The sequence below is a fragment of the Canis aureus genome, chromosome 23 (genome assembly GCF_053574225.1).
Source record: "Canis aureus isolate CA01 chromosome 23, VMU_Caureus_v.1.0, whole genome shotgun sequence".
NCBI classification, from domain to species: Eukaryota; Metazoa; Chordata; class Mammalia; order Carnivora; family Canidae; genus Canis; species Canis aureus.
This window is the reverse complement of record NC_135633.1, coordinates 22,140,282-22,164,293: the sequence shown is the minus strand read 5'-3', so window position 1 is coordinate 22,164,293 and position 24,012 is coordinate 22,140,282. Positions and strand designations below refer to the sequence as shown.

Here is a 24,012-nt window from a genome sequence, read left to right as displayed (position 1 = left end):
CATTTTTAATTTTGTTATAGAAAATATTATTTTATAATTGTTTGGAAAAATTCTGCCTTTGCCTGAATAGTTATCACTTTTAATGTAAATCTTGGAAGTCAGACGTTTACCCTCCTGGACAGAACTTCTATATTTCTTGTTTTTCTTTCATATTTGATATTGCCTAGTATTTTTTTCTCTTTCTGTGAGACTTTGCAGCTCTATTTTCTTTCCTTTACACATTTTTGCCATTGTTCATTCTTTTCTATTATAAAAGGCATTTTCTAATTGTCTGCTTATCCCCTTTCCCAAATCCTTTAATTGTTTTATGGGTGAAATACATTATCAGACATCTCTGAAAAATATTGATGCTGGAAATAGTCTTCTGTAAAGATAAGATTGGTGACATTGGACAGATGTAGAAGCGAATGTAATCCTGATCTGGTTGTAAAGTAGTACATATTCATACTCAATATTCATATCAATATTTGTGTCGTTAGTGGTAATGATCTTAAGGACAGGAAATTAAAAATATATCTGATTAACACTGAGGTTGGAAGTAGTAGGGAAAGAAACTACAGACACATACATTTGAATATATATAAATACGTACAAATTTATGTATATACATTTACACACCATATCCACACACACATACATAAATCACACACACACAGCAATGTATATAAATCACACACATTGACAGATACTGTAATTGAGTTACAGTCCTTATTGTCTATAACAGGATAGTTTGTAGTCAAATTAAAGTTCAACTATAACTTGCAGGAAAAGAAGAAATCATCAAAAAGAAAAAAAGCCATACACATACACACACAATATTTTTAAGAGGCTATTATGCTGAGTGAAGTCAATCGAAGGACAAACATTATATGGTCTCATTCATTTGGGGAATATAAATAATAGTGAAAGGGAATAGAAGGGAAGGGAGAAGAAATGGGTAGGAAATATCAGAAAGGGAGACAAAACATAAAGACTCCTAACTCTGGGAAACGAACTAGGGGTGGTGGAAGGGGAGGAGGGCGGGGGGTGGGGGTGAATGGGTGATGGGTACTGAGGGGGGCACTTGATGGGATGAGCACTGGGTGTTATTCTGTATGTTGGCAAGTTGAACAACAATAAAAAATAAATTTATTATTAAAAAATAAAATAAAATAATAAAATAATAAACTAAAATAAAATAATAAAATAATAAAATAAATAAAATAAAATAAAATAAAATAAAATAAAATAAAATAAAATAAAATAAAAAAGAGGCTATCTCTGGAAAGAAACTAGAAGATATTTTCAAGATGGAGGTTTTTGAGTTTTTTATGTGTTGTTTGATCACAATTTGTACAAATATACATGTTATTTATACTAAATTTCATATACTCTGGAAAGAAAATAAAGTAGATATACTTCATAAGCTATGGATAGACAGCACAATAGTTGAGAAAGAAAATGCTTCAAGTTTAGAGAGATCAGGAAATCTTCTCAAGACATATTTTAGTTTTTATAAAGATTTTATTTATTTATTCATAAGAGAGACACAGAGAGAGGCAGAGACACAGGCAGAGGGAGAAGCAGGCTCCTCGCAGGGAGCCCAACATGGGACTCGATCCCGGGACCCCAGAATCATGCCCTGGGCCGAAGGCAGGTGCTAAACCACTGAGCCACCCAGGGATCCCCTCAAGACATATTTTAAATAAATATTTTGTTGAACTATAATATGCATGCCAAAAAGGGCACACATCATAAAAGTATAGCTTCATGAAATATCATCAGGTGGACACATTTTGTAATTACTGTTCAGGTCAAAAAATGAATCATTGGTGGCACACTTCAGAAACACTCCTCATACTCTATTCAATCATTCCTCAGGCTTTCATTCTCAAAGTTAAACATCAGCTTCGTTTCTAACACCAAAATTAGTTTTGCAACCTTGTGAACTTTATCTAATGAAATCACACGATGCATATTACTTGGTCTTTTTCAGTCAACATTTTATTTGAATAGGCTACTATTGCTTATTTATTCAGTTTGGATGTTAATGGAAATACATTCTGGGTATTATGAATATGCTGAAACTTACACCTTTTAGAAGTTTTCTGGTGGACATATGTATACACTGCTAGATATACAGTTGATAAACTTGTGAAAGAAAGTAGGAGAAAAGAACTTGGGAAAGAAGAATGAACGCCAAATGGTTTTGGCAGAAGAATGTTGAGATAAATAAATTAACACAGACATTGATGAACACAGCTCCTGTTTTGCCAGGGATTTAAATTTTTTAAAAAGTTCAGAACTCCAGTCCTAGTGGTCCAATAATTGTCCCCAATGAGTAAGAGGCTTTTAAGAACACAGAATTTCAGGAGAGAAAGTCTGCCTAATGGGCATAGTGGTACCCTTTAAAGGAAGTAAAAGAACTAAAGTTCCATGGAAGTATTTCCTGTGGCCAGATTATCTGTTTTCATTTGGAGAATTCCTTATAGACTTGGTGATTTCAGCCTGGCTAAGAGAATCAAACTTCTCAAAAGATTCTACTTAAATGCTATGAGAATTGCCCTTTCCCTTAAGCAAGAATCTAATGACACTTTCTCGTATCTGCTTGGTTTTCACCCCATACACAATAGGGTTCATTGTGGGAGGCATGAGCAGATAGAGATTAGCCATAATAATGTGTATGTGTGGAGGAATGGTGTGTCCCCCAAACCGGTGGGTAAAGAAGGTGAAGAAGGCTGGGACATAGGTGATGACAATGGCACAGATGTGGGCAGTACATGTGCTGAAGGCCTTCTGCTGAGCATCTGCTGATGAGAGACTCACAACTGCTCGAAGGATCATTGTGTAGGAAATTGTGATGCATAAGATATCAAAGCCCCCAATCAGAAGGGCAACCATTAAACCATAGATGGCATTGATCCTAACATTGCCACAGGATACCTTGGCCACAGACATGTGGTCACAGTAGGTGTGCGGTATGACATTGCCCCTGCAGTATGGCAGGCGCTTGGTAAGGTAAGTGAAAGGGATAACAAGCATTACACCTCTAAGAAAAGTGAGGAGTCCAGCCTTGGCAATGACTGAATTAGTGAGGATAGTAGCATAGCGCAGGGGGTAGCAGATGGCCACATAGCGGTCCAGAGCCATGAGCATGAGCACCCCAGACTCCATCCCTGTAAAAGTGTGCACAAAGAACATTTGGGCCAAGCAGGCCTTAAAATCAATCTCCTTGAGGTTGAACCACAATATGCAGAGTGTGTTGGGAAGAGTGCTGGTGCACATGAGCACATCTGTGAAGGAAAGAAGAGCTAGGAAGATGTACATAGGTCTGTGCAAGGTCTCTTCAGAGTAAATGAGGTACATGAGGCCAAAGTTCCCTGTGATGGCAATGCTGTACATGGTGCACAAGGGCAAGGAGATCCACAAATGTACTTCTTCCAGCCCAGGGATGCCATTTAAGATGAATGAAGCTGGAGTTAGGTAGGTACCATTTAGGAATGACATAACATCTGTTGGAATTTCATGGTACATCAGTTACAAAATTGCTCTGTAAGCAGGAAAAGAAAATGGTTCAAAGAGTAACTGACCAGCAGGATTTTGTTCCTAATAATGGCAAATTTGTTTTTCTTGTAGATTAATCACTAGATATGGTCTTTTATGTTGACTTTTATGTTGACTATGTGACCCACTGATTGAGTCCATGTCTTAAGCATTAGATATTGACAAGATAAACTGACTGAATTTAGTGGATGTGCTGGATCTGGATGTATCTAGGGTGTTTGGTTATCATGGTTTTGTTATCACAACTTGCTGTCCATTCTCCCAGCTGAAGCTGGTTACAAACTGACCAATTGGATGATCAAGAATTGATTAAATATTTGCCATGTGCTAAGGGCTCATCATTTTAGTCAGAGATACCTATTCCATTCTGAAATGTTAACAATTTTCAATGCTTCTTGTAGGCTCACCTTTCTAAAATAATCAGTTTTATTAGTGGACACCATGACAATGATTTCAAGTCATTAATTTTAGCATAAATTTCTCCCCTTTTGGTTTAAAGGAAACTTAAATTCAGAAAACTACAAATCATAGAATGATCTTAAAGGTAAAACAATAATTATCTTATTAATATCATTAAATAGTCACCTATTATTGATTTTGGATCACTACCACTGTAAATAGTGGGTGAAGAATCACTGAGAATGCAGCAACTTATGAGACATCAATGTTGTTCTAAGGTTAGAGTCTAATCCAATGTGAATAGAGATACTCATCACTTTAAAACAACGGACATTTACTTTAAGCACATAAAACTTTATTTTCTCTCTGTATTACAGTTTTAGGGAGCCATAGAATTGAATATTTCTCAGCCTATATAATTTTCAAAACTTATACTTTTTTCTAGTATAAGGGATATATTCAATACATTTTTAAAGCCCATAAAAAAGGAAGCTGTGGAAGAATAAGAACTGACAAAAACATTTAAAAATAGTAAGGAGGATAATATTTGGTGTGATAGTATATTGTGAGGAGATAAGAACAAAGTTATGAGCATGTGGTGGATGCAAATAGGATGGAAAAGTCTGATGAAGTGGGCTATGTGGGGCTGGAATATGCTAATTTGGAAAAAAAATGTACGAGTAGTGAAATAAGAGGGTAGTCCTATCAAGGGGTGTTGAAGGGAAAATAGTCTCTGAAAAAAAAAAAACTCCAAAATTTATAGTGTCTCCTAAACATATGAGAGGTGACCTCCCTGCCACTTCAGAGGTGTCTCTGTTGGAAGTCTAAGACTGTAGGTATTTGGCTCTGCTCTCCTCATGTCTTTTATAAAATTTTATATCTTTATTTTTTAAAAGATCAAGGCTGAGTACATGAAATCTAGAAGCGCTTAGAGTTGAGAGATAATTCAAATATCATAACTATGAGATGAGATGAAACCAATTTCCTGAAAGGAAAAGTGGACCAGAAACAGAAAACTATGGAATAAGGCTGTATCACTCTTCTGTTTCCTTCCACTGCATCTTGGAAATACTCGTTTTAACTTCCATAACCAGTGGGACTGATTACCTCTCTTTAGAATACTCCTCACAAGGATTATATCTAAATAGCTGAAACACTAATGTTTTAATCAAAAGTGAAAATGGACCAGATAAGCCAGTATGTAAAAGCAGCTGTATGGTAGGGTACACTGTGTCTTTTCAAAAGTTAGGGGAATAACCCTACCTGACAACTATGTTATGCCTCATCTCAGCTCAGCTTTCATAATTTGCACCCATTCCCTTAACAAGAATGCACCCCAAATTCAGAAATCTGCTCACCCTGAAGGCTACTGGAGTTCTTCAAGGAACTGAAGACATATCCACAGATTAAGTCATATTCATGTCTATGTGATGTTTTTGGTCCTGCAGGAAGGATCTGAGACCTATATTGAGACCATGAGGAGGTAGGAGGAGGGAAGTTTTCTATTCTGCGTGTCTGTGTGTGTGTGTGTGTGTGTGTGTGTGTGCATGCAAGTGCATGTATGTGTGTGTTAGGTGTGTGATATAGTCTAAAGTTGGGAGCTGGGAAAACTTAATTGCTACTATCTCTTTCTACTATAGTCTCAGAGGAGAATGATTTCTTGTGTGTGTTCATAAGAAAAAAAAAAGACTTAGGAATCAGATATATCTGGGTCCTAAGGACCCTGGCTCAGCCATTGGGAATTGTCTTAGGGATTATTTTCTCCCAAATTATAGATTAAGGCTTTTGAGGGAATATTTTTATAGGTACAACAAAGCATATGTATATCTGAAATAATTTAGACTTTCAGAATGAAATCTTTTTGGGAGAAAGACCCTGTCTTCTACCTTTTTCAAAATTTGAACAATGTCATGCACAAAATTGGTATGGAAAAAATATTTTGAGGGAAAAATTAAATAATCTTGGTATACAAAAATTGAGCTTTATATGTGATCTTGTATTTAGTGTTCTTGATAAGTTTACTTTTTAATGTTAACATTTTATATAGATTATTTTGAATTATCTAGATATATAGCATCTCTTTGTGAATGATGAACATTTTATTCCCCCTTTCTTGTATTTTTTTGGTATTTTTTTCTTTCCTTATGACACTAGCTACAACACTCCTCTTGTGCAATATTTAACAGGAGGAGTGATCAAGGACATCTTTGTTTCTTCTAGTACTAAAGCCTACTAGGGCTAGAGAAACCTGGTTCTAAACAATCATGTGAAAACATGAATTTATACTATAACTCAAAAGCACAGCAGTACAACAATAAAAGTTATTATAAAATAAAAAGAGGTCACTTGTTTGGAATAAATCTTATTTGGCTAACTACTTATAGTAACATACAATAATTTATAATAATGTGCCTGTGCTTGCTGGTTGATAAATTCACTTGGACTTTCAGGTGTACCCCCATACCCTCCACACACATATACCTTGATACAAACATTTGGGATGTTCAGGAGAGTGTAATTCATTGCTGAGAAGAAAATTCTGGATTAATATCAAATAACTCACCATCATGAATATCTGCTATAGATTTTTATAGGTATGTTTTTTTTCCAGCTCTATTGAGATATAATTGACATATTGTGTAAGTTTGTGTAAGATTAAGGTGTACAATGTGATTATTTGATACAAAATATTTGCCACAATACTATTGTTTAACATGATTAGCCTCATATAGTTATCATTCTATTGTTGTTATTGTGGTGAGAACATTAGAGCTCTACTCTCATAGCAACTTTCAAGCATACGATACAATATTGTTAACTATAGTCATCATCCTGTACATTAGATTCTCTAAAACTTCTTCATTTTACAACTGTATAAGTTTGTACCCTTTGATCAACATCTCCCAAATTTCCCTAACCTTCCCCACTGGCATCCACCATTCTACTGTTTCAATGAGTTTGATGTTCATAGATTCCACACATAAGTGAGATCATAAAATATGTGTTTCTCTGCCTGACTTACTTCACTCAGCATAACGCCATAATCTTATCATAAATGGCAAGATTTCCCTCTTTCATATGAATGATATTCTGTCAAATACATATGCTACATTTTCTTTACCCACTCATTCATCTCTGGACACTTTAGTTGTTTCCATGTCCTGGCCTGTTGTGATAATGCTACAATGAACATGAGAGTGCAGATATTTCTTTGAGATAATGATTTTATATCTTCAGATATAAACCTAGAAGTGAGATTGCTGGATCATATGGTATTTCTATTTGTAATTTTTTGAGGGAACTCTATGCTGTTTTCCACAGTGGCTGCACCAATTTGCATTCCCACCAACAGTGCACCAGAATTTCCCTTTCTCCACATCCTCTCCAAAATTTGTTATCCACTGTTTTTTGATAATAGCCATGCTAACAGATTTAGGATGATCTCCTTGTGGTTTCAATTCACATTTCCTTGAGGATTAGTGATGTTAAGTATTTTTTTTTATGTTCTTGTTGTCGATTTGTATGTCTTCTTTGAAAAACATCTATTTAAGTCCTCTGAACATTTTAAATAAAATCATGAGGGTTTTGCTTTTTTTCCTGAGCTATCTAAACTGCTTATATATTTTGGATGTTAATCCCTTACCAGATATATGGTTTGTAAATACCTTCTTCCAACCTTCAGGTTGCCTTTTCATTTTGTTGATTGCTTGTTTTGCTGTGCAGAATTTTTTTAGTTTAATACAATATCACTTGATTTTTGCTTTTTGTGTCATATCCAAAAAATCGTTGCCAAGACTTAAGCCAAGGAGATGGTCCCCTACATTTTCTTCTAGAAGTGTTATGGTTTCACATCTTGCATTGAAGTCTTTAACCATTTTGAGTCCATTTTTTGTGAATATTGTAAGATGGAGGTCTAGGGCTCTTGATTATGTCCAATTGGTCTAGTCTGTTTTTATGCCAATCCCATACTGTTTTGAGTACTATGTTTTGTGACATAATTTGAAATTAGAGAGTGTGATGCTTCCAGCTTTGTGAGTGTTGGCGACTTATTCTTTTTAATTTGCTTCTTTTATATCATTTTATGGATTTATAATTCATTTATTCACTCACTTGCATTATTGGATATTTTTTTTGTTTCCTTTTGGGGGCTATTATGAGTAAACCTGTTCCTGACATTCATAGGCAAGTCTTTGTATAGACATATATTTTCAAATTTCTTATGCAAATATCCCAGGAGTAGAATTGCTGAGTCATATAGTAGGTGCATGTCTAAGTTTTGAAGCTAGAATTGAGGAACTCCGGGAAGTTCAATACGGTTCTAGATTTATACTGCAATGGACACCAGACAGTTCCTATGTTCCATCAGAGAAAGGTTGTTAAAATTTGGAAATAATTATTGAGGATTTTCCCTCTGGCTCAAATATATTCTTTTTTTTTAATTTTTAAATTGGAGTTCAATTTGCCAACATATAGCATAACACCCAGTGCTCATCCCTCCAGGTGCCCCCCTTAGTGCCCATCACCCAGTCACCCCAACCCCTCCCCGCCCACCTCCCTTTCCACTACCCCTTGTTCATTTCCCAGAGTTAGGTGTCTCTCATATTTTGTCACCCTCATTGATATTTTCACTCATTTTCTCTCCTTTCCCTTTATTCCCTTTCACTGATTTTTGTATTCCCCAAATGAATGAGACCATATATTGTTTGTCCTTTTCCGATTGACTTAATATATTCTAAATTCGTGTATCCTCCACTTTTTGAGAGTTTGTGTTATATCACTTCACTTTTACAAAAGATCTACATTAGTACTGTTTTTACTAAATGAAAAAAAAAATGAAGGAGATTTTCCCTTGTACCTAAAATGGCTAAAACCAAAACTAATGGTCAGTGTTTGCTGTGCAATGAGGTGTTATAGAGGCAGCGCACACCTGAGCAGCCAGAGCAGCCCCACTTGCTCCTTCCTCAGGAAACACACTCAGCATCTCAGCATCAAGCCTTCATGGCTTTGGAGTGTGTCTAGGAGCATCTGTGTTTTGTCTCCATGTATCCTGTGCACCCATTAACAAGATGTACCCTAAAATATCAGAAAAGCTCAAGAGATCATCTCAGGGTCTGGAAATGCTCACAAAATTTTCTATATAAATTAGTGGCAATTGTCTCTTTGTTTTATGCCACTAAGTCTTCTCCCAGATTATCTTCTCAGGACTCCATCAGTTCAATTGGTACAAAGCTGGTATATCCAGAGTCTTCAGGAACTTCTTGAATTTAAAGGCAAAAGTGCCGAAGAGGCTAAAACTATTTATGACTTTACAAATACTGTGATTCAGATCAGGAATCGACACAACGATGTTATTCCCACGATGGTGCAGGGTGTGATTGAATACAAAGAGAGCTTCGGGGTGGATCCTGTCACCAGCCAGAATGTTCAGTACCTTTAGGATCGCTTCTACAGGAGTCGCATTTCAATTAGAACGTTACTCAATCAGCACTCTTTATTGTTTGGTGGAAAAGGCAAAGGAAGCCCAGCTCATCGAAAACACATTGGAAGCATGAATCCAAACTGCGATGTAGTTGAAGTCATTAAAGATGGCTATGAAAATGCTAGGCGTCTGTGTGATTTGTATTATATTAACTCTCCTGAACTAGAACTTGAAGAATGAAATGCAAAACCACCAGGACAGCCAATACAAGTGGTTTATGTACCATCCCATCTCTATCACATGGTGTTTGGACTTTTCAGGAATGCGATGAGAGCAACGATGGAACACCATGCTGACAAAGGCGTTTACCCTCCTATTCAAGTCCACATCACACTGGGTAATGAGGATTTGACTGTGAAGATGAGTGACCGAGGAGGTGGTGTTCCTTTGAGGAAAATTGACAGACTCTTCAACTACATGTACTCAACGGCACCCCGGCCTCGTGTTGAGACGTCTCGAGCAGTGCCTCTGGCTGGTTTTGGTTATGGATTGCCCATCTCACGTCTTTATGCCCAATACTTCCAAGGAAACCTAAAACTATATTCTCTAGAGGGTTATGGGACAGATGCAGTCATCTACATTAAGGCTCTGTCAACAGAATCAATAGAGAGACTGCCAGTGTATAACAAGGCTGCCTGGAAGCATTACAATACCAACCATGAGGCTGACGACCGGTGTGTCCCCAGCAGAGAACCAAAAGACATGACAACATTTCGCAGTGCCTAGATACACTTGGGACACCGTGAACATCCAAATGTGGCTTTTGTATTAAATTTGGAAGGGATGACGTTCAGAACTACATTATACCAAATACTTCACGTGTTATTTTCAAAATTAACTATTTGGGTAGAATAAATGGGAAGTGAATTCCATTTATGTCTGTTAAACCTCCTAAAGGATGAAATTGCACCTATTTTGCACTTATATTTTCACAATTAATTGAACATATTTTTAAACAACTGTAGTTTTGGTCAACTTTCCTCTTTATGGTAGACTTCAGAAGCATGGAAGTCTTTGGGTTTCTAACAGAAAGCTGTGTGGTTTTTAAAGAACTTTTCATTTATGTGTGCTAGAAACATTTTCTTAATGATACTGATTAAGCTAGTTAGCCATCCGTTTTTTGGAGTTGTGACCTCCATTATTAATGCGTAATGACAATTGTAAAAAGATGGTCCTCAGATGTACCAGTGACTAACTATAAGTAAAGCAAAAGATAGTTGCTCTGCAAGTCTAGCATCAGCCACCTTTCAGCATCTACATGCATCATCTTCACTCTGAAGTTGACTTACCATTTTTTAATTTCATTGCAAAGGATTGCAATAGGTTCCCTATGTAGCTAAGCCAAGATGGTGGGCAATCTACTCTTAATATGCATGTGATTAAATGCAGGGAGAAATTTTTACACTAAAAACAAACTAGCAGCTGCTAAAATTCTAGAGAAGAAATTGAGGTCAAAGTAGTGAGTCCTCAAACTATCAATTATTGAGTTTACCTGGGGGATATTTTGAACAGAATTTTTCTGGGTCTTACTCCAGACCTATATATAATCAGACTCTACAGCTGGAGCCCAGAAATCTCAATTTTTAGAATGAGTCTGATGCCTCACCTAGTTAGGGAACTACTCCTTTAAAGTGAGTAATGTTACCACATTTGCTAAGGTAACAGAGATCTTTATTTTTTATTTTTTTTTTTAATTTTTATTTATTTATGATAGTCACAGAGAGAGAGAGAGAGAGGCAGAGACGCAGGCAGAGGGAGAAGCAGGCTCCATGCACCGGGAGCCTGACGTGGGATTCGATCCCGGGTCTCCAGGATCGCGCCCTGGGCCAAAGGCAGGCGATAAACCACTGCGCCACCCAGGGATCCCAACAGAGATCTTTAGATTTTGATTCTTACATATTGAAAGGTCAGACTTCTAGACTCCAGGAGAGACCAACAGTCTCAGGCCTGGTGCAGTTAAAAGCAGGAGACACAGTGACTACCTGCAGACAGTCAGGTAACTGAAGAATCAGAACCACAAATGCACAAGGATTGACGAAGTACATTTATTTTATGAGAAATACCTAGACTTGGTTATCAGGAAAAATTCACCTAGGACTTAGCAGCAGTTCTTTGCATTCATATGATAATTTGCATTTTACAAATACTTTGGTATAATATGATCGCTCCCTTGGGCTTTAAAACAGGTACAGAGCGGGTGGTATCATCCTTGTTTTGAGACTCAGAGTGTGGCCAGAAGTTGCACAGCATTGGAGTCAGGGCCTGAACTATGCAGATCACTGCCAGCCGCCAGCTCTGGGAGACCATAAGGACGTTAGGGGAGTATGGGGTCAGTCACAACTCAACTTTTAAAGTGACAGGGAAATATATCAAAAATAAATTTTAAAGTAAGATTTTGAATTTTTAAAGAACAGCTTTACTACTTAAATGTGGGAACTTTATCTGGAAAATACATCCGGTGGCAACACCTCATTCTCAAAAGGATTCCATGAGTTTAACAATTCTATATAAATTTATAAATCAGAAGGGTTGTAAAAGGGCAGTCCAGGACCCTCATTTGAGAGGTGACAGCCCTGAGACTCAGGGCTTCTTAGCTAATTTGACCAAATGTTGGAAAAAGATCCTTTACCCAATCGATTGTTCCTTAATTATGGATTTTGTGAAAAATAATAAGATATGCTAGTGGATGATTTATATTAATTCAAAGTATTACCGTTTTTTAGCTTTAAATTACACTTTTTTTTGTAATGATGAAATATTTTAGAATTGTTTGAATCAAAATACTTTCTTTCCTAAATGAGACATTTGTACAACTGACATAAACTTGCTGTTTTACTTCTGAAACACTTCCCCTCCCCCCAAATTAAAGCTTTTCTCTATTTATGAGCTAAGAAATGATGTTTTTAAAGCAAAAGTGAAATGTTTTCCTTTAGCTTCTTTTTAAGGTATAACAACTTTTTTACTTTATTATGTGGTAATGGACAGAAGATTACATACAAAAATGTCTGGGGGGCTAGCATTCTCCTCGGTGGTTTCAAATCATTGCGTTTTTAGATCCTTAGGTTGTTTTGTCCACCAGCATTTAGTGTGATGCCATGTAGATATAAAAATATACAGAAGGATAAGAAGTGGATACTAAGTGATTTTTATACCTGGGCATTGAATAAATGTGCCAACATTTTTTAGGAAGATTCGCAAAAATATTCTGACCTATACTTAAATTACTGGCTGGCTTTAGATGCCTTCATACTAAATAGTGATCACTTTCTTGCACTGTGAAGTTTTTACATGAAGATGTTGATGTGGAAGTCTACCATATTATTTTATAAAATGTTTTGTGTGTGGCAATAAACTGAAAACATGGGTCAAAAAAAAAAAAAAGCTAAATTTTACCTCTTGTCCATTAGAAGAGACCCACAGGACATCTATTTGTGAAGTGTCAAAAAAAAAAGTTTTCTTTGGCTTAGAAAATCCCCAGAGAAGCCACTAAGTGCTGATATATGGGGTTCCTAACCAATGTTATACAACTTCCTGAACAATACCACTCAAGAATGGAGACTTAAAAGCATCACACATCAGGGTGAGTTTGGGCAATTCAGAGGAAAAAAATATATAAGATGCACAGAAAATCTGCAACTAAATAGCAGGGATTTGAGTCAGAAAGTGACTGAATGTGAAGGACTAAATTATCTCACTCTAGACTTCTGAATGAATTTACAAACTGCCTGGAAGAGGGAGAAGTGGGGAAAAATAAAGTGCAATTAATAGCACCATAGTCTAATGTGCTAAGGACCAGAAATAATGTTATGAACAAGCAAATATCTGCACCATAATAGAAAAACTCTTCTCTTTGTAAATGGAAGAGTCTTCCTTAGGAAGCGCTAAGATCTCTATGAATGAAAATGAAATAGTCCAAGAGTTGAAAGGAATTCCTGTGACTATGTACCCCAACTTCTTAACAACATTCATGACACATGTTATTCCCCCTTTGATGATAGTAATCTTGTTACCTTATTAGAGATGTATGTATGCATGAATGAATAACAATATTTGATCCCAGACCCATTTTCCTATAACTTTTCTTATTCATCATATGTGTGGTTAAAGTGTGGAAAATAATACAAAGGGCAATTACTTGCACTCCATGTACTCGTGTCAGTTTTATCTCCAGTTTGACTAACAGACAAACAAAATACCTGTAGGATTCTAGATATCTTGAAGTCATATTACCCACCCTCCAGATATTCTGATTTTTCAATATGCGCACTAGTTTGTTAAGGTATTTATATTCAATCAAGAAGACCAACCAAAAAGGACATTTTTAAATTAATTCATTCATTTATTCTAAAACTTTTTTCTTGTGCCAGTTACTACATTACATGCAAGAGACAGAGCAGTGAACAAAGTAGACAGAAATTCTGAGCATATAGATGTTATATTCTAGTGAGGGATTAAGTACAATACTATTTGCTGTGGAATACAGAAAATCTGGAAAGCAAGATGTTATGCCAAGATTGCCAAGATTGGCAGAGGTCTGGGGCTTGCAATTTTGAATTAAGGTAAGGAAAACCTTACTTTGAGTCTGACACTGAAACTATTAAAGGTATGTACCATGGTATCTGTGGAACAACAGCAGGTAGTGAAAGTGGTGAGTGGAAATTCTTCAGAATTTCAGTTCACTGTGTTCATTTTTGCTAAGTTTGAGAAGCCTCCAGTAGGTATGGATAGACTGAGAGGATCAGAGTTAGAGCAAGGGGAGATTGAAAAGAGTTCTAATTTTACAGGATGTTGTAAACAAATATAGAAATGCTGGCTTTTGCTCCGAATGTGATGTAAGGATACTAGAGGTTTTGAGGGGTTCCTAGACATTGTTTTGTTTCATTTATTTTTTAAAGCAAGATAATGTAATATTACTAAAGGTAAGTATGATAGTATTATATATATTGCTTATTATATTCTAAGTTGTGAAAATTTCCGCAATTTACTTAACTTTTCCAGGGTTTGTGTAATGTACAGTCAAGCAAATTGCTTCAACAAAATCATCAGTTCTAATCTTTTTCCGTTTCTTAGAAAAAAATGCTTTTATCTTTTTTTAATATGTTGGTATTATTTATACAGCATCATTTGAAAAGTTTTCCACTTGTTAAAAGTAATGAGTAAAAACAAACAAATTACTTATATAGAAAAATCTTAGGCTAAATTATCTCCTTTTCTCTATCTCTCACATACACAGACATGCGTAAGACAGAGAAAACAGAAGTAATCAAAATTGCATCTTTGGTAAAGACTGTTATACAGGGGAGATTAAAATATAACAAAAATAAATAAAATAAAATATAACAAAAGAATATATATTTTTGAGAATGCAATAAAATATACAACATAATGTTGTGGAAAATGAATAACTCAAGTTGCAAACAACTTGAGAAGGACTTTTAAAAAATAAAAGTTAAAGATTTTTTCAAAACAAAAAACAAAACAGAGAAAAAGATCATGGAGTCATAATTTTAATCAAAAAGCTTTCAGGTTAAATCCATACCCCAGAACATAGAAGAAAGGTAGAAAACTAACTGTTAAAAAAAACAAATTAATAAAGAAAGCTTTCACTACATAGAGCTTAACAAAGCAATTGGCTAACTGTAAAAACTAAAATCTTTCATGTTTACCAGCAACTATCAGATATACAGTGTAAAATGAACATGGCCATGATTTGTAAGTTGTAACTTATTATGTAATTTTTAGCTCATCAACCCCTCTGTGACTATTCTGACTTGGAAAATCCAGACTCACAAAGCTTAGACTTATAAAGTCTAGATCATACTAAGCCCCACAACAGCTGTGTGTAATAAGTAGGTGCTCACATTTCTTAATTGACTATAATATAGTAAACACATCTACAAAGAAAGACCTCTTAGAAGAAGAGAAATTATGTGAGGAGTTTAAAAAATCAGTGTTTAAACAGGGCCTATACATTGAAAATCATTCAAGGGGGCAAAAACAAGCACTAGTGAATGGCCTGAGAATATGAACACATACACCGAGACAGTATGCAGTATAAAACCAAGGGAGATCAGGTCTCTATTATAATGTTTGCATCATTTTTAGTATTCTTTTGATTCATTAAGAGGCCCAAGACTACTTAGTAGGATCACATAACATAGTGTGGGTACAAAAAGATTATTTTTCCCCTAAGTTTATAATTTATGTCATGTAAAATATTTGTTCATCTTTAATCTCAGACTGAAATTAATCTCACTACTATCTTCTTGTGTAGGACATCCATTTTTACTGGCACAGAAGTAACATGCTTAGCAGTTGACTACCATGCATGGAGCCAACAGCTCCAGCCTGACACCAAGATACTTCATCCTTAATGGGATTCCTGAACTAGAAGCCTTACACACTTGGATCTCCCTGCCATTCTGCTTCATGTACATCATCACTGTCCTGGGGAACTGTGGGCTCATCTACCTCATCAGCCATGAGGAGGCCCTGCATCGGCCCATGTATTACTTCCTAGCTTTACTGTCCCTTACAGATGTTAGTGTGTGCACTTCATTTGTTCCTAATATGTTATGTATCTTTTGGTTCAACCTCAAAGAGATTGACTTTGATGCCTGCCTCGTGCAGATGTTTTTCATCCACATGCTGACCGGTATGGAGTCTGGCGTGCTCATGCTTATGGCCCTGGACCGCTATGTGGCCATTTGCTACCCTCTACGTTATTCTACCATCCTCACCAACATGGTAATTACCAAAGTTGGGTTTGCCACCTTCAGTCGAAGTGTGTTGCTCATGATCCCATTCACTTTCCTGATTAGGCGTCTTCCCTACTGCAAGGGCAACCTCATTCACCACACCTACTGTGACCATATGTCTGTAGCCAAACTGTCCTGTGGCAACATCAAGATTAATGCCATCTATGGTCTCATAGCTGCCATACTCATAGGAGGATTTGATATGTTCTGTATCTTCATGTCTTACACCATGATTATCCGTGCTGTAGTGAATCTGCCATCTTCAGATGCTCGGCACAAAGCCTTCAGCACCTGTACATCACACATATGTGCTATTGTCATCACCTATGTCCCAGCCTTCTTCAACTTCTTTACTCATCGTTTTGGGGGACGCACCATACCTCACCACGTTCACATTTTTATAGCCAATCTCTACCTGTTGTTGCCTCCCACCTTGAATCCAATTGTCTATGGAGTGAAAACCAAGCAGATCCGTGAAGGAGTGATCAAATTGTTTTTAGAGAGAAATATTTTGAGGATGAGCTAAATTTATGGTATATAATTCTGTATGTAGCATAAAGGTAAAGAAAAAAGTTATGAAGAAAAAGAATAAATGCAAAATTCATAACCATGAGGTCAGAAGAAAACACTTGTCGATAGTCTGTTACAATATTTATGAAACTATCTCAAAGAATTTATAATTCAAGACCTCTAACTTGATAGAAAAAATAATATATGAAACGATTGTATTTCCTATATAGTTTAACTTTAGTTAAACCTGGTGGAATGAATTCACAGAATGGGAAATCTAGAATTTGAAGTAAGCTCTTGATTACTCCTCTTTGGTCTAGGGCATTCTGAGGGAGTACACAGAAAAGAAAAAAGCAGGTCAGACAGCTGAGAGACTCCAGAGTATTGGAGAAAGCACTTATACTAACTGTCTTGGTTATTGTAGGGAAGTCAGAAATATTTCCCCAGAATGTTTGTGTTGAATTCCATAGGTCCTGTCATCTTTTTTTATTTAATATTTAAGTGCAACTTGTATAACTTAAGAAAAAAATCTTCCTTGTCTGCTCATTTATTTCTGACATTTTGCAGCCCCAGTAATTATTTGTATTCTTAATAATGTAGTCATGTATATACAAATGAAGCTGGAGTAGATATGATCATGGGAGTTCATCACAATCTGTGAAGTACCCCTTGGAGTTTATATCAAGAAGAATTTTGGAAAACATAGTAGATATAATTTGATGGGTATTTTAATAAAGGCTTTATGAGTAAAGGAAAGGAGACTTAAAGAAAATTTATATAATTTTCCAAACAAGATGTCTGGGCTTACCAGCTTTACTTGACTTTAATACAGGAGAAGAAACAGTTGAGTGATCAGGGACAATGAAGATTGAATGAAAAGTGAAAAAGAGCATTTTCGCATGTGCGTGTTGGCCATGTCTATGTCTTCCTCTGTGAAATTTCTGTTCATGTCTTTTGCCCATTTCATGGCTGGATTGTCTGTTTCTTTGCTGTTGAGTTTAATAAGTTCTTTATAGATCTTGGAAAGTAGCCCTTTATCTGATATGTCATTTGCAAATATCTTCTCCCATTCTGTAGGTTGTCTTTTAGTTTTGTTGACTGTATCCTTTGCTGTGCAAAAGCTTCTTATCTTGATGAAGTCCCAATTGTTCATTTTTGCTTTTGTTTCTTTTGCCTTCGTGGATGTATCTTGCAAGAAGTTACTGTGGCTGAGTTCAAAAAGGGTGTTGCCTGTGTTCTCCTCTAGGATTTTGATGGAATCTTGTCTCACATTTAGATCTTTCATCCATTTTGAGTTTATCTTTGTGTATGGTGCAAGAGAGTGGTCTAGTTTCATTCTTCTGCATGTGGCTGCCCAGCCGTCAGGGAAATACAGATCAAAACCACAATGAGATACCACCTCACACCAGTGAGAATGGGGAAAATTAACAAGGCAGGAAACCACAAATGTTGGAGAGGATGCGGAGAAAAGGGAACCCTCTTACACTGTTGGTGGGAATGTGAACTGGGGCAGCCACTCTGGAAAACTGTGTGGAGAGGTTCCTCAAAGAGTTAAAAATAGACCTGCCCTACGACCCAGCAATTGCACTGTTGGGGATTTACCCCAATGATTCGGATGCAATGAAACGCTGGGACACCTGCACCCCGATGTTTCTAGCAGCAATGTCCACAATAGCCAAACTGTGGAAGGAGCCTCAGTGTCCATCGAAAGATGAATGGATAAAGAAGATGTGGTTTATGTATACAATGGAATATTACTCAGCCATTAGAAATGACAAATACCCACCATTTGCTTCAACGTGGATGGAACTAGAGGGTATTTTGCTGAGTGAAATAAGTCAATCAGAGAAGGACAAACATTATATGGTCTCATTCATTTGGGGAATATAAATAATAGTGAAAGGGAATAAAGGGGAAAGGAGAAAAAATAAGTGGGAAATATCAGAAAGGGAGACAGAACATGGAAGACTCCTAACTCTGGAAAATGAACTAGGGGTGTTGGAAGGGGAGGAAGGTGGGGGGTGGGGGTGACTGGGTGGTGGGCACTGAGGGGGGCACTTGACGGGATGAGCACTGGGTGTTATTCTGTATGTTGGCCAATTGAACACCAATAAAAAATAAATTTATTATTTAAAAAAAGTGAAAAAGAATAAGAGCATAACACAAGAAGTGATTGGAGTAATAGAATGTGATCAGGAAATAAATAGAAATAGATAATTAGGTAGAAAACTTAATTATATTAAGATTATATTCTTATTACCTGCTAATATGAAGACTATATTTTAATATTATGTTATATATAGTCAAATGACTATAGAATGTATTAATCACATCATATATTTTTGCAATATAATTTCACATTTGTAAGAAAAATTGTTTTTTTAATACTAACATTATGAAAATGCCTCTATGTAATGTAAAATTTAAACTTACAATCATTAAAGTTGCTATATCTTTGAACTGTGTTTTTGGATTTTGCGAATTTTATTCAATTCAGGAATTTTGTTTAGGAAATACTAGCAATAAAATACTAGCAAACAGATCATGAAGTTGCCTTTCCTAAACTGCCATTTTAAAATATATTGTGTCAGGTGTTATAATAATGATGCATATACAGTATTGCATTGAATTTTTAAGTTAAAACTATGGGATATCTATAATTATCCTCATTTTATAGAAGAGGAATATGAGCTACACAAATCAAGACTGGGTGAATCTGAAAACATTAAGACTAAAATGTAAATATAATCATGTTGATAGACTTATGCTGTAGGGTCGGGAGCAACAACAGCAATAGCAACAAAGCAAAACCAGAACACAAACGTAAAAATCTGGAGAAATAAAATGTAATAAAAAACATTTATTTAAGGCACCTGAGTAGCATTCCCTATTAATTTTATGTCATCTTCCCATTACAAACTTAAAAATGGGTTTTATGGAAACAACAACAAAACATTAACTCTGAAAACTAAGACTCGCAATCTAATATGAACGAGCAGGCCAGAATAATTGAGATTTTTTAAAAATTAGAAGGTAGACTTGATAGAAATAAATTCTATTCAGTATTCATGGGGAGAGAGAGGAAGAAGAGGAGTAAAAGAGAGGAAAGGGGTGCAGCCAGAGTGGCTCAGCGGTTTAGCACCACCTTCAGTCCAGGGTGTGATCCTGGAGGTCCGGAATCGAGTCCCACGTCAGGCTCCCTGCATGGAGCCTGCTTCTCCCTCTGCCTGTGTCTCTGCCTTTCTCTCTCTCTGTTTCTCATGAATAAATAAATAAATAAAATCTTAAAAAAGAGAGAGAGGAGAGGAAAAGATGGGAAAAAATGGTGGGAGATTATTTTATTTCAAAATTCCATCTCCAGCCCTAGAGACCAAGTCATGAGCAAACCTCAATGGGCTTGGTAGAAAGGCCTAGCCCTCCCACATCAACCTCACACAGTTTGATTAGCTCTAGAACCGAGGCAGCAGGTATTAAGTACTCACACTTAGATTTCAATTTAGTTAAATCAAATTCCTTTTCAAACTAGGATATATTATTATTCCCAAAGGAAAGAAAGTAGAAGGAAATTACAAGATAATATAGCATAGTGAAAATTATTCTGTTCCTGAAGAATCTCCAGAACCATTGGCCAACCATTTCAGACTGGTCATATGTGCAGATGTATAGAGATAAAGACAAGGTAATGATAAAGCAAACCATACAGATGGGGGGACACAGAGTACAGTGAACATTTTCTATGACCTCTTCATAAGACTCCAGTAACAATTGTGTTTCTGTCTTATTGAACTGGTGAAATTAAGCCAAAATATAATTAGAATATTATCTCATCCTTTCCCTGAGTTCTGTCTCTCCATTAGCAATGAACAGCAAATTTACTTTTCCTTGAAATAAAACATGCTAAGGACATAGCTTGTGTTTCAAAATAACTTAAAACTATTTTCAAAGCAGTTTTATTATCTTTTTTTTAAGACTTTATTTATTTATTTATTTATTTATTTATTTATTTATTTATTTATTTGAGACACAGAGAGGCAGAGAGAGAAGCAGGCTCCATGCAGGGAGCCTGACGTGAGACTCAATCCCAGGACCCCAGGATCATGCCCTGGGCTGAAGGTGGCACTAAACCGCTGAGCCACCGGGGCTGCCCTCAAAGCAGTTTTATAAAAAGTCTGAAAAATGAACAAGATTGCACAAGATTTGTTTAATCATTTTGTGAGATGATTATACATAAGAATTTCGAATTCAACATTTCTATATTTGAGATAGGAAGTCAAAGGCATTTCAGTCAGTTGAAAAGAGGTTTCATATGGGTCTGGAATTTTCCCCTGATTCCTTTGGAGCAATAAATATCAGTAGAAACTAAACAAGTATGCACATCTATCTACCTGTTGGTTACTTTTATGTTAAATAATAAAATTTATTATGTTAAATAATAAAGATTGATTTGTCCAGGCAATGCCATCTTCATGCACCTGAACATACCTGGAACCTTTGGATAACAATAAGGCATAAAGAGTTTGTAAGCTAATGTGCACAGTATTGAAGGTGAAAAATGATGCCAGATGCACTGTGGAGGAAGAGTCGCAGATATGGAAAGTGGTATTTTGCTAAATATAACTCTCAAAGGTAAAACACTGCAACCTGCTGTAGTGATAAAAACTCTGGTTGCAATTAGAGCTGGAAATTTTGTGGTCATAAAAAAGGAAAATCAAGAAGAAAGAGAATAAGAAAGAAGGATAGGAAGAGAAGGAAATGGAGAAGAGGTTATCACAATCCGAATATTGCACAGGAAGACATAGTATGATGAGATAGAGCAAACAGCAATAATCTTAAGGAAAGAAAAAGGAGAGATTAGGAGGAGGGGTGAAATTATTCTCCTCTTATTATTATTTCAAGTTTAGGTACTCCATTTAGAGTAACATCATAACTCATTATTTTAAATCTCATGCCTCCGAATAGGAAAACCTCTAGTTATGTGCTTCATAAAATTGTTGACATTTTGGTGTCAATTTCCTTGCCTCCTATGTGTCTCAGCACTGAACTGGAGAAGAAGGAATGGAGTTGTTAAGAATAGACCATTGCAGGGGCATCAGGGTGGTTCAGTGGGTTAATGTATGACACTTGATTTCAGCTCAGGTCTTGAGTTCATGGTCATGAGTACAAGCCCCACCTTGGGTCCTATGCTGGGCATAAAGCCTACTTAAAAAAAGAAAAAAAGAGAGAGGAAAAATATGCCATTGCAAAACCAAAGTTTTAAGATGAAATTAGGACAAGATGGAAAGATACATGAGTAAGATAAAGAAAAAATCAAATAAAGCAAAAATATAATTAGCATAGTTAATTTTACAGATGCAATGATGTCTCCAGCACAAATTACAAACATAAGATGTTTCCAGAAGAAATTAGTGTCGAAGTTGATGCTGAAGGATAAACTGGTGGTAATTAGGTGGAGTGAGGCTAGGAGGTGACAATTGATCCAAGAAGAAATGGCCTGTATAAAGGTCTGAAAGGAACTATGGATCACACTCAAGGGACTGGGAAAAAGAGTAAGTTGGTTCAAAGGAGGGGCCAGTTCTTTATAAGTTTATAGCATATAAACACTAAAAGAGATCTAATGCATTACCTTTCTGTTGTTAGTTATTGTTTCTGTTTTGTTCCATATAAAACAAAGTCCTATGCATAGGAAGTCAAATGACTTCATGGAGTCATTTTTTAGACTCCATAGTAAAAACAAGAGAGAAAACAAAAGTTCTAAATAGATAACACAGGCTTTCCATTGGAAATAACAATTTTTCTGTGATGCAGAAAGTTGAGGATTTTTTTTCCAAAATAAGCTATTGACAAGGGTGGCTAAAAATATAGGAAACATATTAAAAGTATTTGTAGTAGGTGCACCTGGATGGCTCAGTGGTTGAGCATCTGCCATTGGCTCAGGGTGTGATTCTAGGATCCTAGGATGGAGTCCTACATCAGGCTTCCCACAGTGAGCCCACTTCTCTATCTATCCATGTTTCTGCCTCTCTCTGTCTCTCATGAATAAATAAATAAAAACCTTTTTAAAAAAGTATTTGTAATAGATGTAAATTAAATCTTGGCCTCAAGATTTCTTGTGTGTGGGAAACAGGCCTACTGTATCATAAATAGATCTAAGAAAAGAGGCTGTTAATATATGATCCTGAGAAATGCATCCCATGGTGTGACAAAGAGAAGTTTCTAAATATAGAAGAACAGTAAGTCCTTAAGGCAGGATGTAACCAACTGGAACACGAGAATGCACTGTTCATCATACTTGAAATGTCCTTGTGCACTCTATATGGGAGGGATGTTTGTTAGAAGTTATTTTCATCTTGCCTCTTTGTATTACCCAACTTATCTAATGTAGATATCTCTCTTTCAAACACATAGGGTTAAGCAATGTACCTAATAAAAGCAGCAACCTTTATGAGCTCAGGACCTTCGCTCCTTTGTGTTGGTCCCTGATCCCAACACTATTTTGTATCTGTCCCTTCTTTTATTCCTACCACACATTGCTCTTTCAGTTCCTGAAACTTCCAAGCTGAACTTGGAAGCAATACTTGTGTATATAATAAAATATAAAATGAAATTCATAAAAAATGGAAATGAAAAACAACTTTATTAAGAATGGTTAGTTCAAAAAAAAAAAAAAAAGAATGGTTAGCTCTGTCAATTCCTAAACTCAAAGAAAATATTTTTTAGCAAAGTGATAGATTATAGGATGCCCTATTACATCTCTTTCTAAAAGTCCCCTAGATTTTGATGCAGTTTAGTATAACCAGTTTGAGGACCACAGTCACCAAGTTAGGAATCCCTTCTCTGTAGTTAACTAACATTCATATTAATTCTTATTTCCCTAAATTTAAAATCTAAAAGGAGAGGATTTATATTGAGACCCATATGTAATTTTGGAATATAGTTGCATCAATTTAAATTTTTTTTAATTTATTTTTTATTGGTGTTCAATTTACTAACATACAGAATAACCCCCAGTGCCCGTCACCCATTCACTCCCACCCCCCGCCCTCCTCCCCTTCCACCACCCCTAGTTCGTTTCCCAGAGTTAGCAGTCTTTACGTTCTGTCTCCCTTTCTGATATTTCCCTCACATTTCTTCCCCCTTCCCTTATATTCCCTTTCACTATTATTTATATTCCCCAAATGAATGAGAACATATAATGTTTGTCCTTCTCCGACTGGCTTACTTCACTCAGCATAATACCCTCCAGTTCCATCCACGTTGAAGCAAATGGTGGGTATTTGTCATTTCTAATAGCTGAGTAATATTATCAAAATAATTTTATGTGTG

At 36.1% G+C, this 24,012-nt stretch overlaps 2 protein-coding genes and 1 pseudogene across 2 annotated transcripts; 2 read left to right on the top strand and 1 right to left on the bottom strand.

Annotated features, from left to right (window-relative positions):
• Positions 1-2,523: 2,523 nt before the first annotated feature.
• On the bottom strand, positions 2,524-3,486 carry LOC144295345 (olfactory receptor 52N1). Its single transcript, XM_077867728.1, has one exon. The coding sequence runs from the start codon at positions 3,484-3,486 to the stop codon at positions 2,524-2,526; it is 963 nt and encodes a 320-aa protein (XP_077723854.1).
• Positions 3,487-9,109: 5,623 nt separating this feature from the next.
• LOC144295141 (pyruvate dehydrogenase (acetyl-transferring) kinase isozyme 1, mitochondrial pseudogene) lies at positions 9,110-10,380 on the top strand (annotated as a pseudogene).
• Positions 10,381-15,745: 5,365 nt separating this feature from the next.
• On the top strand, positions 15,746-16,705 carry LOC144295140 (olfactory receptor 52N2-like). Its single transcript, XM_077867608.1, has one exon. It carries the CDS (start codon positions 15,746-15,748, stop codon positions 16,703-16,705), a length of 960 nt encoding a protein of 319 aa, XP_077723734.1.
• The last annotated feature ends 7,307 nt before the right edge of the window (positions 16,706-24,012 follow it).

What these genes read in the sequence shown, in the direction of transcription:
- LOC144295345 (XM_077867728.1), bottom strand. Translation starts at nt 3,486, where the DNA reads ATGTCATTCCTAAATGGTACCTACCTAACTCCAGCTTCATTCATCTTA.
- LOC144295140 (XM_077867608.1), top strand. Translation starts at nt 15,746, where the DNA reads ATGCATGGAGCCAACAGCTCCAGCCTGACACCAAGATACTTCATCCTT.